Source organism: Eulemur rufifrons, chromosome 14 (assembly GCF_041146395.1).
Source record: "Eulemur rufifrons isolate Redbay chromosome 14, OSU_ERuf_1, whole genome shotgun sequence".
In the NCBI taxonomy this organism is placed as follows: Eukaryota; Metazoa; Chordata; class Mammalia; order Primates; family Lemuridae; genus Eulemur; species Eulemur rufifrons.
The window spans coordinates 20,306,403-20,318,624 of record NC_090996.1 but is presented as its reverse complement, the minus strand read 5'-3'; the positions used below and the strand labels follow the sequence as shown (position 1 = coordinate 20,318,624).

The 12,222-nt window shown below is 40.0% G+C and overlaps 1 protein-coding gene across 5 annotated transcripts in view; it reads left to right on the top strand.

The window, feature by feature from the left end:
• The window catches only part of TNRC6A (trinucleotide repeat containing adaptor 6A), a 162,342-nt gene that overhangs the window by 64,443 nt on the left and 85,677 nt on the right, over positions 1-12,222 (top strand). For 2 of the 5 annotated variants that reach the window (XM_069486798.1, XM_069486796.1), the window contains exons 1-2: positions 4,919-5,096; positions 5,468-5,515. The exons of 1 other annotated variant lie outside the window; for it this stretch is intronic. In XM_069486798.1, the coding sequence (XP_069342899.1) occupies positions 5,092-5,096; positions 5,468-5,515 (53 nt within the window). In that variant the 5' untranslated portion in view covers positions 4,919-5,091. Of the gene's footprint in view, positions 1-4,918; positions 5,097-5,467; positions 5,516-12,222 lie in introns of those variants that run through there. 2 more of the 5 variants (XM_069486799.1, XM_069486800.1) reach the window with 1 other exon arrangement.

Sequence of the window (12,222 nt, the reverse complement as noted above, 5' to 3'; positions counted from 1 at the left end):
TAGATTTCATTATCTATGATTATCATTTGGGGATAGTAAGGGGTGGTATTACAAAATATTTCTTATCAAAAGAGGGTGCAGGATCTATTAATATGATTGAGAAAAACAGATCTACAATGTAGTGGTTAGTGACATGTTTCTGGAGCTAAATCACTTGTTTGTTTTGTTTTTACCATTTGCGATTTATGTGACTTTGGGCAAGTTAATTACTGTCATCTGCAAAGTGGGGATAATATTCCTACCTCCTAGGGCTGTGTGAAAACAATTAATGATTAGTTAATATTTGTAAAGCACTTAGAACAGTGTCTGCCATATATTATGTACCAATTAAATTTTGGTTAAATAAGATAAATACATTCCTTCCAGGAAAACATCTTATCCACATTCATGTCTTTACTTTCCATTTATACATTATTGTGGAAAAATTCCTAAATTTAAAAATATTATGCATGAGCCTTGACTAAAATATGCATGTATATCTCACAATGGCATTTGGTAAAGCCTTTGGAGGAAAAAAATCCTTTAAAGAACATAATTTCCAAAGTATTAGGCTTGGTCATTTACCCTTCTCCATAAGATAAGGAAGAGGGGTTGAAGGACATTTATGTTCTGGTAACCTCAGGAACCAAAGGAACAAAGACAAATGGAGAAACAGTCTTATTTAAATTTAAATTTGTATAGCTTCTGTTTCTTTGTATAGGACCTTGTCGCTGGTTTTGTTCCTAATGGATTGTGCAAGTAAAACAAAAATGGTGGCTCCAGTGGATTTAAAGCCAAATACAATATGAAGCCTGTTTTTTTTTCTTTTTAAGCTCTGTATTTCTGCCTAATCAAACCTGTTTTCATCCCATGATGACTCACAAATATAACCACAAATATAAACCTCCAGCCTGAGACACTTCCCCTACCATTCCTCATATCCTGGCTTGACTGCCTGTCATCCTTCAGTTCTCAGGTGAAGCTTTACCTTTTCTTTCTTTCCTTTTTTTTTTTTTGACAGAGTCTCACTCTGTTCCCCAGGCTAGAGTGCCGTGGCGTCAGCCTAGCTCACAGCAACCTCAAACTCCTGGGCTCAAGTGATTCTTCTGCCTCAGCCTCCTGAGTACCTGGGACTACAATCATGTGCCACCATGCCCAGCTAATTTTTTGTATATATTTTAGTTGTTTGGCTAATTTCTTTCTATTTTTAATAGAGACAGGGTCTCACTCTTGCTCAGGCTGGTCTCGAACTCCTGAGCTCAAACGATCCACCCACCTCAGCCTCCCAGAGTGCTAGGATTACAGGCGTGAGCCACCGAGCTCGGCCAAAGCATTGTATTTTCAAAGAAACCTTCTTTGATCACACAATCTATGTTGGGTTCCTTTTCTTTCTTTCTTTTTTTTTTTTTTTGCACTTTCTTAGAGCAATATTCCGTTCCTTCTGTGCACGTAGTTAGTTTGTAATTATACACTTTATAGTTTGCCTTAAAAAAAAAAAATCTGTCTGCCTTGCTAGACTAATTTGCCAGAGTAGTTCCTCACAAGTGCCAATGAACCAGGCCCCAGCATGGTACCTGGCACACAGTAGGTGGTCAATAAATATTTGTTGCATGGGTGAGCTGTCATTTTGGCATTCAGGGATACACAGGTGAGATATGGCCTAAAGATATAAATTTGAGAGTCATCTATATCTAGATACTATTTAAATACAAGAAAATGGATGAGATTATCCATCCCAAAGACAAAGTGTTAGTTGTGGGGCAGGCATTCAGAACAGAGCCTTGGGAGTCTCCAATATTTATCTGATATGTAAAGCAGGAGATGCTGGGAAAGCCAAAAAAGAAATGGCTTTGAGGTAAAAAGAAATCCAGAAGAATATGCTGTCAAGATGGCCAAGAAAAGATAATCTCTTAAGAAGGAGGGAGCAGTCATTTGTAAATCAAGATGAGGACAGAAATATTACCATTGAGTTTGGCAGCTTCCAGGTCATTTGTGACCTTTATAAGAGCAGTTTCTGGGGGAGGGGTGGGATGTCAAGTTAAAGCAGGCTGGGAAAAGAAGGTGAGCAAGTGGAAACGGCTTGTGTACAACACTTTTACACTTTTACAAGAAGCTTTGCCATGAAGGAGAAAGGAAAAAAGCATCAAGAGTATTTTTATTTTCTTTTTTTTCCAGACAGAGTCTCACTCAGAGTTGCCTGGGCTAGAGTGCAGTGGCCTCATCATAGCTCACTGTAGCCTCAAACTCCTGGGCTCAAGCAATTCTCCTGCCTTGGCCTCCCAAGTAGCTGGGACTATAGGTGCACACACCACACTGGCTAATTTTTTCTATTTTTAGGAGAGATGGGGTCTTACTCTTGCTCAGGCTGGTCTCGAACTCCTGAGCTCAAGCGATCCTCCTGCTTCAGCCTCGCAGAGTGTGAGGATTACAGATGTGAGCCACTAGCCCCAGCCTTTTTTTTTTTTTTTAATGAAAGTTAAAAAACAGTTTGTTTGGGTGGGAAATATTCAGTAGAAAGAGGTAGGTCCCCAGTAGGGAATTAGTCCTGCTGGTCTTTTTTTTTTTTTTTTTTTTTTTTTTTAGACAGGGTCTCATTCTGTCACCCAGAGTACAGTGGTGTCATAGAGGGTCACTGCAACCTCAAATTCCTGAGCTCAAGCAATCCTCCTGCTTCAATCTCCTCAGTAGCTGGGACTACAGGATTGTGCCACCATGCCCAGTTAACTTTTAAATTTTTGTAGAGATGGGGGGGTCTCACTATGCTGCTCGGGCTGGTCTTGAACTCCTGGTCTCAAACAATCCTCCCACCTTGGGCTTCCAAAGTGCTAGGATTATAAGTGTGAGCCACCATGCCCACCAGTGTTGGTCTTATATTACCATTCTTCTTCAACCTATGTAACAAGTATAAGTAAGAGATAATTAAAAAGTGATTAGCATGGCCTCATATGGTACACTGTATATTGTGGCCCAGGATGGGTCATATGGGACATGTCAAACCACCGTGGACAGACCTTCAAGGAATCACATCATCTTAGCTTCTCAGGAGCTGGGAATTAGTTTCAGGGTTTCTCAACCTTGGTGCCATTGGCATTTTGTGTCAGCTACTTGTGTTGTGGGGGGCTGTTCCATGCATGGCTGCACGTTTAGCCAAATCCCTGGTCCCTACCAAGTAGCAGTAGCACCCAGTGTGACAACCAAAAACCAGACATTGCTAAATGTTCACAGGGGTCGGGGGAGCAGTAAAATGGCCCCAATTAGAACCACTGAGTTATCCAAACCTAAGAAAGTCTAATAAAAAAAAATCAGCTAAACTTAACAGCTGTGCAAATGTCAATAAATATTACTGTTTTCATTGCCTTATGCTGTTGTGGAAGACTATTCATAAAGCTGGTATGAAAACATATTGTGCCATACATATATGTTTATATTTTTAAGTCCTAACAAAACCGTATAATATAATTTTTAACATTTTAAGTAGAAAGGATCATGAAAGAAAAACAAATATGCGTATGAGTGAATGGATGTCAGGGATGATAGCAGGAAAAGGAAAGTCACTAGGATTTATTCAGTGCCCCCTGTTTTACATTTTGTAAACCTAAGTTTTTTCCAAAAAATTGTTTTTTTTATATGCTCATTGTTAAAAAAAAAAAAAGAAAGAAAGAAAGAAAACAAACAAAACAGGTACACTAAAAGAAGGAAGCAAAAAACTTTTAATGGCATCAGTTAACATCTTGGTGCATATGCTTTCTGACTTCCTTTCTGTGCATTCATTCATCAGCTTATCCTCTCTCGGAGAGGATAGGAACTGAACAGTCCAGAGAAGTTTTGTTGTTAATGGGAGATATTCGAGCTTGTGAGGTTTCTGACAATGTAAAAGGGAATAGATTTTAAGCACAGAGGAGGAATTATCTTTGGAAGAAAAAGCGTTGCGTGGTGAGAGGATGAAAAGAACACACACACACACACACACACACACGGGAATATATGTATCTTATTGTATCTACATGTATGTATAATGTATCTACCTGTAGATATGCATATACCTTATTTCATCTACATGGATATATATTTTTCACTTTACACGTATCTGTGTCTACATATATATGCATCTCAGTGTGTCTACGTGTTTCTTACTGTGTGAGCTACTTTGGAACCTGCTTTTTCATTTATTCTGTTGCAACCATTTCCCTCGTGCCGGTATTCCTCCTCCACATCATTTTTACAGTATCCTAATACATGCCAGTCGCTCCGTTTTTAAAGCCACCTCATGATGTTGGACAGTTTGGCAGTTTACAATTCTTCACATCATCAATGCTACGACTTAATATCTTAATGGTGAAATATTTGCAGATACCCAGGATTATTTCCTGAGTAGAAATTCGTGAAAGCGGAATTGCTGAGTCAAAGGGTCTGCAAAATTTGGTGGCTAAAAATCGCTTTTAAACCTCGCAGCCCGCCTCAGGTATGCATTATTTACCTGAGGAGGAAAGAGAGAAGCAGAGAGGTTACTTGGCCCAAGGTTAAAAACAATTAGAAGCGGCCGAATTTAAAAGCCGCGCGGGCTCATTAGGCTGTGGCTAGGGTAGAGTTTGAGGTTTAGGTGATTTTTTTTGGCGTTTTCTCGGTGGGGGCGGGGACGAACCGCGGGGAAGGAAACTTGTGTCGCAGCAAAGGAGGAGGAGGAGGAGGAGGGGAGGGACTCTAGTCAGGCCAGAGCCAGCCACGACGAGAAAGACTGGGCTCGGGGCTCGGCGGGCCCCCAGCCGCTCTGCGGGGCGCCTCGGAGGCTGTGACCTCCAGGGAGCTCCGGCCTGGGACAGCGCGCGGGGCCCGGGCGGTTGCCAAGGACCTGCCCTGTCTATGGGTCTAGTTGCTAGGGCCTCCATCTTGGGGCCGGTGGCCGCGGCGCCCCCGGAAGGGGTTGCCGAGTGGGGCATTCACTTCCGGTCTGGGGCCTGCGGCGGCGGCGGTGGTGGCGGCGGCGGCGGCAGCGGGTCGGTGTAGAAAATGGCGCTGGTGCAGCGGCTCGGGCCTCTCCCCGCGGCGCTGCGGAGGGCTTGAGGCTCGCGAGCCTCATTCGCCGCGCCCCACTTGCTCGTGCACTTTACACACATGAGGTGAGCGGGGCAGGGTCCTCCCTCCGGGCGGGAGGAGCCTCGGGCGCTGCCGCAGGGCCCGTAACCGCGGCGGTGGCGCCGGGCGTCCCCGAGACCTCGGGCCTCGGCGAGAGGGCGCGGGCTGCACCGCTGCGGAGGCCGGGCGGGCGGCCCGGAGGAGCTGCGCCGCGCCTCTGGGGCCGGGCGGGGTCTGCGTCTCGCCCGCGCCGCCTGACCGCAGTCTGGGCTGCAGCCCCGCAGCTTTGTGAGTCCCCCTCCCCCCGGCTGCCCTCCCCTCCCCCATCCGGCCCCAGCGCGAGCCTCTGCCGCAGCAGCTCCGTTTTCACGCGCATCTCGTTTTTTTTGTTTTTTGTTTTTGTTTTCTGTTTCAGAGAATTGGAAGCTAAAGCTACCAAAGACCTAGAAAGAAATCTTGGCAGGTAAGATGGGCGAGCTTTTCGTCTCCCGCCCTATTAAAATCCTGTATTTCCACTCCGGTTTGCCCTTTCTGGGTTTAGAAGTTCCCCCGTGTCATTTTCTTTCGCACGCAGAGAACAGACGTTTGGGGGAAGCGACCTGAGGGAATACTGGATGGAGCGATTGCGGGGAGATGCGTAATTACGCGTGTGTTTCTTTCTTAAAATAAAGCGAAAAGCAATTCTGGTAAACTTAGTTAAAGCATTCTCACCCTTTTAGAATTTAATTAGGGGACTTGTGCATTAATTACTATTGTAAATGGTTGCAGGCATTGTGTGACTCATGATTGAGGCGGCCCTTGTGGCGGGCTGTCAAACTGTTTTGGCTTCCCCGTTATTACTTTGTATCTCAAATTGTTGCTTTTATAAAAAGATACTATGTGTTCGCATTTTTTTTTTTTTTAACACATTGTAGTCAGGCGGATTTTGTTGCATTGGAAACAGTTTTGCCCTTGAACTTTACCAAGCATAGACTGCGTTTTGTTTTCCTTTGAAACTACATTTGTGTCTATGTTCGGTGTGTGCTCTTTTTATCAGCTGGTAAAATAATTAAAAATCTGTTCCCAGTAAGTGATTATCGTTCCTATTGGGCCTGAGTGCTTTTGCACTGGCAACTTAAAGCGTCATTGCGAAGAGAGGTGGGGTTTTTTGTTGTTGTTGTTGTTTTTTGCTTTTTTTTTTTTTTTTTTTTTTTTTTTACAAGATGCCTTTATGGAAATGTTTAGCTTTATTGAGCTGTAATTGCTAAAGCTTCAGGGAATTCCACTGTATTTAACTCCTTTCACATTCATTTTCTGTCTTACAATCTTTTCCTTTCTTATTCACCTTTTTCTTTTGCATCATATAGGGACACTCGGAAACTTAACCGGTTAACCAAATTAGGGGACAGTTTTCCCCACCCTCCCCCCTTGGACAGAATAAAATTTCTCCTATTTCAGGTCTTAATGCAGTTTGCTCTCGATGATTATAAATTTTAGGTTTATTTTGGGGTTATTAGCAACTCATAATTCAAATCATCTGAATATTTTTCACCATATAGAATCATTCCAAATTGCTGGCCTTTTGAGTTTTATAGATACTAATCTGTTCAGGTGGTGGTTAAGGAATGTGTTCAGTTGGTAAAGGTGGGCATGATTGGTTTACGTAGTAAGAGATTTTCTGTTATAATTATGGAATCATTTAAAGGAAATTAAGGTTTTGACATCACTGACTAAATAACTGTTCATTGTACATTTAAATAAGTTTTGTGGTCAAAAGCTATTAAAGAAATGTTAAGATATGGAACCATTAAAGAAAACAGGTTGAGTTATTAAGGTGTAATTTCAGCAGCAGAACGGAGGTTGGGGTTTAGGTCTATTTCTCCTTCCATTTTTGTTTTGTCAGGTAACTATATCAGTATCATTCCTGTGAAGGTGCTCTAGGATTTAATTAAAAATTGTACCACAAGTATAATTTTCATGCTGTTACAGTTGGGTAGAACTTGAGTTTTTGAATTGGCTATGTATCAGAGTTTGAATTCCAGCTCTGCCACTTACAATATGACCTTGACTTTTGGCAAGTCACTTAGCCTCTCTGTGTCTAATCTATAAAATGAGAGGCCAGCCAGTTGCTAAGGTCTTTAGGCCCCTTGGGTTACATAAAAAGGAGTGACGTGCTGCCCATGTCCACAGAGGGCACGTACAATGTAGTAGGGAGACTATAGTAAGTACGTAAATAACTGTAATACAAGGTAGGTGATGTAGGGGTCAAAAGAAGATAACATCCTGTTCAAGTGCTTGAGGATCTTCAGTTGGTCAGAGAGTATGAAAAGGAAAAACAAATATCAAGGAGATGGTAGGGCAGTGTGTACTAAGGATCCCGTGAGAGGGGAACGTTTCTTACAGGTTTTAAAAGTATTTGAGGAAGGAGAAATGTGGTTAGGTAGACAGAGGCTTCCTTTCAACTCCATCTCTAGCCCTATGCTTCCTTTTTCCCAAACAAGAATATATCTGTCTTTAGTGCTCTCTGCAGGAAGTCAAGGCATTGTATTCATTGAGTAAACGTTTGTTGAGCATTTTATATTTCAAATGTGGGACCCACTAGGGAGGGTAGAATAAGTAACCAAGTATATTGATTGCTTCCTTTCTGCTTGGCACCCTTCTCCAAAGACTTTACATGAACTCATCTGATCCTTGAAAAACCCTGTGAGGTAGGTACTATTATCAGAAAAATTTGAGGCATAAAGAGGTTAAGTAAGTTGCAGGAGGCCACACCACTGGTAATTGGAGATGCTGTCAGGCATTGAACTATATTTTCTCTTATTAGAGGCATGGTTCTTCACCTTGAAAAATTTAGAAATTTCTTTTGAGAGGCAGAACCCAAAGTTGCATGCAGTACGTCTAGAACAGAGTTTCTCAACCTGGGCACTGTTGACACTTTGGACCAGGTAATTTATTATTGTGAGGGCTGTCCTTTGCATTCAGTAGGATGTTCAGCATCTTCAGTAGTGTTCTTGCCCAGTTGTGACAATCAAAAATGTTTCCAGATACTGTCAGATTCCCCCAGGATGGGGCAAAATTGACTCTGGTTGCGAAGCACTGTTCTAAATCTTCATTTGGAATTTTAATCGAAAGCCTCAAACCTGTAAGTGTTGAATTAATTTAAACATCTTTCAATACCATGGAAGCCCAAACCCCATTATGTGGACTCCCAGTTTGGAAGTTCTGGTCTCTGAATGTCAAAGACATGTTGCCATTCTCCTTTTCCTCTGCTAAACTGCAAATTCTACTCAAGACAGTGTGCCTGATAGCCAGTGCCAGTTAAAATTGGCACAAGGGATAAAGTTAGTTTGCTATCATAGCTAAACTATCTTTTAAAATTCACTGTTGGCCATTAAAATTGTCATACTATGTCAGTATTATGGGTGTTCAAAAGAGGGAGCTGTAATGTCTAGATGAGGGTGATCACCATTGGAACTGAACTTTAAAGACTGCAATCGATTTTGAAAGGCAGAGAGAAGGGTATTGTAAGAACAACAGCAGAACTAAAGGGTCAAAATCCTTAAATCACAAGGGATTTTGATGTAATAGTGGTAGGATTATCATCATATAAGGCATTTGTAGTAAACTGGTTGGAGCCAGATGTGGAGGTTCTTGAAGGTCAGGTTGAGGAGTTTGTGCATAAATCTTTAGGTATGGGGAGCTATTGCATGCTCTAGGGTAGGGTACTGATGTGATAGAATAATCTTCTAGTCTGGGATTAGTGATTATCAGGTGTATTTATGGGAGACAACTAGTGGTCTAGGCAAGAGATAAAGAAGACCTGAATTAAAGTAGTGGTAGAAGAGAGATGATAATATGAGATACTAAGGAAGCAGAACCTGGGATTTGGCAGCTGATTAGTTGGGAGAGGAGTCAAAATATGTAGGGATCTCCATCTTGAGTGAACAGGAATTTGACCCAGCCTCTGAACAGAAGTCAGCTGAAATAGGAGTTTGGGGAGAAAAGAGGATAAATTACATTTTCAATTGTTTAAAAAAAAAAAAAATCTTTTAGTATGACTCAATTGGTTTCATTTTTAAAAATATTTTGGAGGCCAAAGTCACAGAATCATTGAATATTTTAGAGCTAGACTATGACCTTAGATAGAGATCAGCCAGTATTCTGGCTCTTTATTTTTCAAATGAGAAAACTGTGGTGGAGATAGATCAGTAATTTAACTCAAGGTTATATTCTTTAGCAAGTGACTGAGCTGAGATTTAAACAGGCCTTTTGACTCTAACTCCAGTGTTCTTCCCACTATGCAGTATTTTAGATTATATTGCACAATAGATAAAATATAACTTTGGTTTCTCCTTTCTTTCTGAAAGAGTAATTTTCTCAATATATTTTATGCCCATTTTAGTGATAAGTTTGCTATGACATAAGCTATATTGTCTAAAGTAGAAGTTAAACATGCTTTATGTTATACTGTTTTTCCCCCGCTAAATCAACTGTTGAATGTCGTCATACAACAAGAATTATTAAAGGTACCATACCATATAATGTTGCATCCAAGCTGGACATTTATGTCTGAGACACTTTTGGTTGGGACAATTGCTACATCAGAAAAGACTAGAGCAGGAGTAAACCAGGGCTTTAGGTCTCCCTAGCTAAGGTGGGTCCTATTCTTGCAGTTCATCAACCTTTATCTGGGGGAAAAAAAATCATCTTCTAATTTTGTTAAGTTTTTCTGTTGCTTTGCTGTGATGCAGTTTGCAGGCCAGAATCATATTGGTAGGCTTCTTTCTAGCTTTTTTTGGCAACTGTGGTAAATCAATTGATAGAATAAATGAATCACAAACTTTAAGTTTAATTTAAAAATGCATAACAACCTTCTGGAAAATTTGAATATAAACATAAAAAGAATATCATTCTGTAACCTCTTTTGATTTTTGGCATCTGAGATATGTCTGAAAGTATAAATTGGAAAGACTTAAAGTCTTTTATAGTTCTGTTTTATGGCAACCTCAAAAGTATTGCCCATGATTGGAAAGACTAAAATGGTATGCATTATATGTATTCGTTTCAGGCTAACTTTATGACAAGTCTGTCACTCAAAACAGAAAAAAGTCCCTGTCTCATTTTAAATTTTTAAAAAATCATTCTAACCTTATGCAAAGTATTAAAAATGGTGTAGTGAATACCTGTATATCGTTAGGTAGATATACTGATTATTAATATTTTGCCATATTGTTTTATCATAGCACTTCACCCCAAAATATGGCAATATGTATCTTGCAAGAATAAAAGCATTCTACATAACAACAATCAAATGATCCTACATGGGAAATTAATAATACTCTTCAGTCTATCTTCAAATTTTCCCAGTTGTCTTGATAATTTTTTTTAAAGGTATGTTTGTTCTTTTACTCAGTTTCTTAATTCAGGGTTGCATTTAGTTGTCTCCGAAGTTTCTTTGTTATCAGGAGCATTTTCCTATCCTTTTCTGCCCCTTTTGTGACATTGATACTTTGGAATACTCCGGACTAGTTGTCTTTGCAGACTTTAGTTTGTATTTGTTTAATTGTTTCTGTGTGATTGATTCAAGTTAAACCTTTTTGGCAGGAATATGCCATAGATGATGGTATGTTCTCAGTGCATCACGTCAGGCCCAGCATCTTGAAGTAAATTAACTAAAAGGTTAATTAGATAATGTTTTTACCTTTACACTGATTTGGTGTTCCTTTTATTTTAGGAAATGCCAAACAGTCTAAACTGAGATACAATTTTAAATATTTGTGGCTACAATAATTACAGGTCTTTGTATTTAAATTGATCAGTCTTAATGATTGTTACTTTTATGAAGGGTTATTCTGAAGGTAGCTCCCTTATTGTTGAACATGAATGTTGCTTGTTTTCAGCTTTGACCAGTGATGAACTGATAACCTTGGTATCAAAATGAAACACTGGTTAGGCTTGTAATTGGTATTCTTGAAAGAATGCCGCATTTGAAGTTAGAGTGGCACTGAGCCACCAGACCAAAGGTTATCGTCCTGGGTTCCATAGAGGGACCACTGGTGGTATGAAGTAGCTTGAAAAATTGAATGTGTGCTTTAAAAAAAAAAAAAGCAGATATAGTCCTTAATTTATCACATTTCACAGAGTAATTACTCCTCAAAGATTAGAGACATTGCATTATGGGGAGCTATGTCAGAGGAGCTGAATAGTATCAATAAAAGGAAGGAAGATTTTTGGATTCAAAAGAGAGAAAGTAATATTCCACTAGGCATAGTTTCTCTCAATCTTAAAAAATCCATGAAAATAAATATAGTTTAAATTTCCTATTTAAGATGTCTTATTTTAAAAATAATTTGCATACTCTGTGTTTGAGTTGGCTATAAAGCAGAAATCCTAGCATTTCCACTCTTTAACTAGGGAAAAGCATTTTGAATGTTCAGCAGTAGTATATTATGTGACGATGACTCAGCTGACTTCCCATTTCAGACGGAATGTTCAAAACAGATTGAACCTGGTGGAGGAATTTTATACTTTGAGCCTTACGAGATATTTTCTGCAAACAGTGGCTGATTCGATTTTATATAATAACAAATAAGATTAAACTAACTCACTTGTTTTGCTGTTCTTATTAGTGGTTTTCAGTCAGTGAGCATTTGTTGAGCAGTTTGCTGCAGTGACATTGAATATTTTTAGAGTTATGACATCTTTGTTGACTTCAGTCCATTCTATTCTTTTGAAGTATCCTCCTAAAACACGTGTGTACACAAACAGGGTTTGGTGGTTTTTAGTATATTTATAGAGTTGTGCGGTTATCAACACTATCTAATTCCAGAACATTTCATGCCCCCACCAACCCACCCACCCAAAAATGCTATACCTAAGAGCAGTCACTCTGCATTTGTCCCTTTCTAGTCCCTGGCAACCACTAATCTACTGACTATGGACTTGCCTATTCTGAATATTTCATATAAATGTAATATGATATGATTCTTTTTTGTCTTATTTGTCTGTTTTAGTATAATGTTATCGAGTTCATCCATGTTGTAGCATATGTCAGTACTTGGTTCCTTTTTTTTTTTTAACATTTACCAATTTATTATAAAGGATATTACAAAGGATACAGATGAAGAGATACATAGGGTGAGGTATAAGGGGAAGGCGTGTGGAGCTTCCATGCCCTCCCTGGGCATGCCA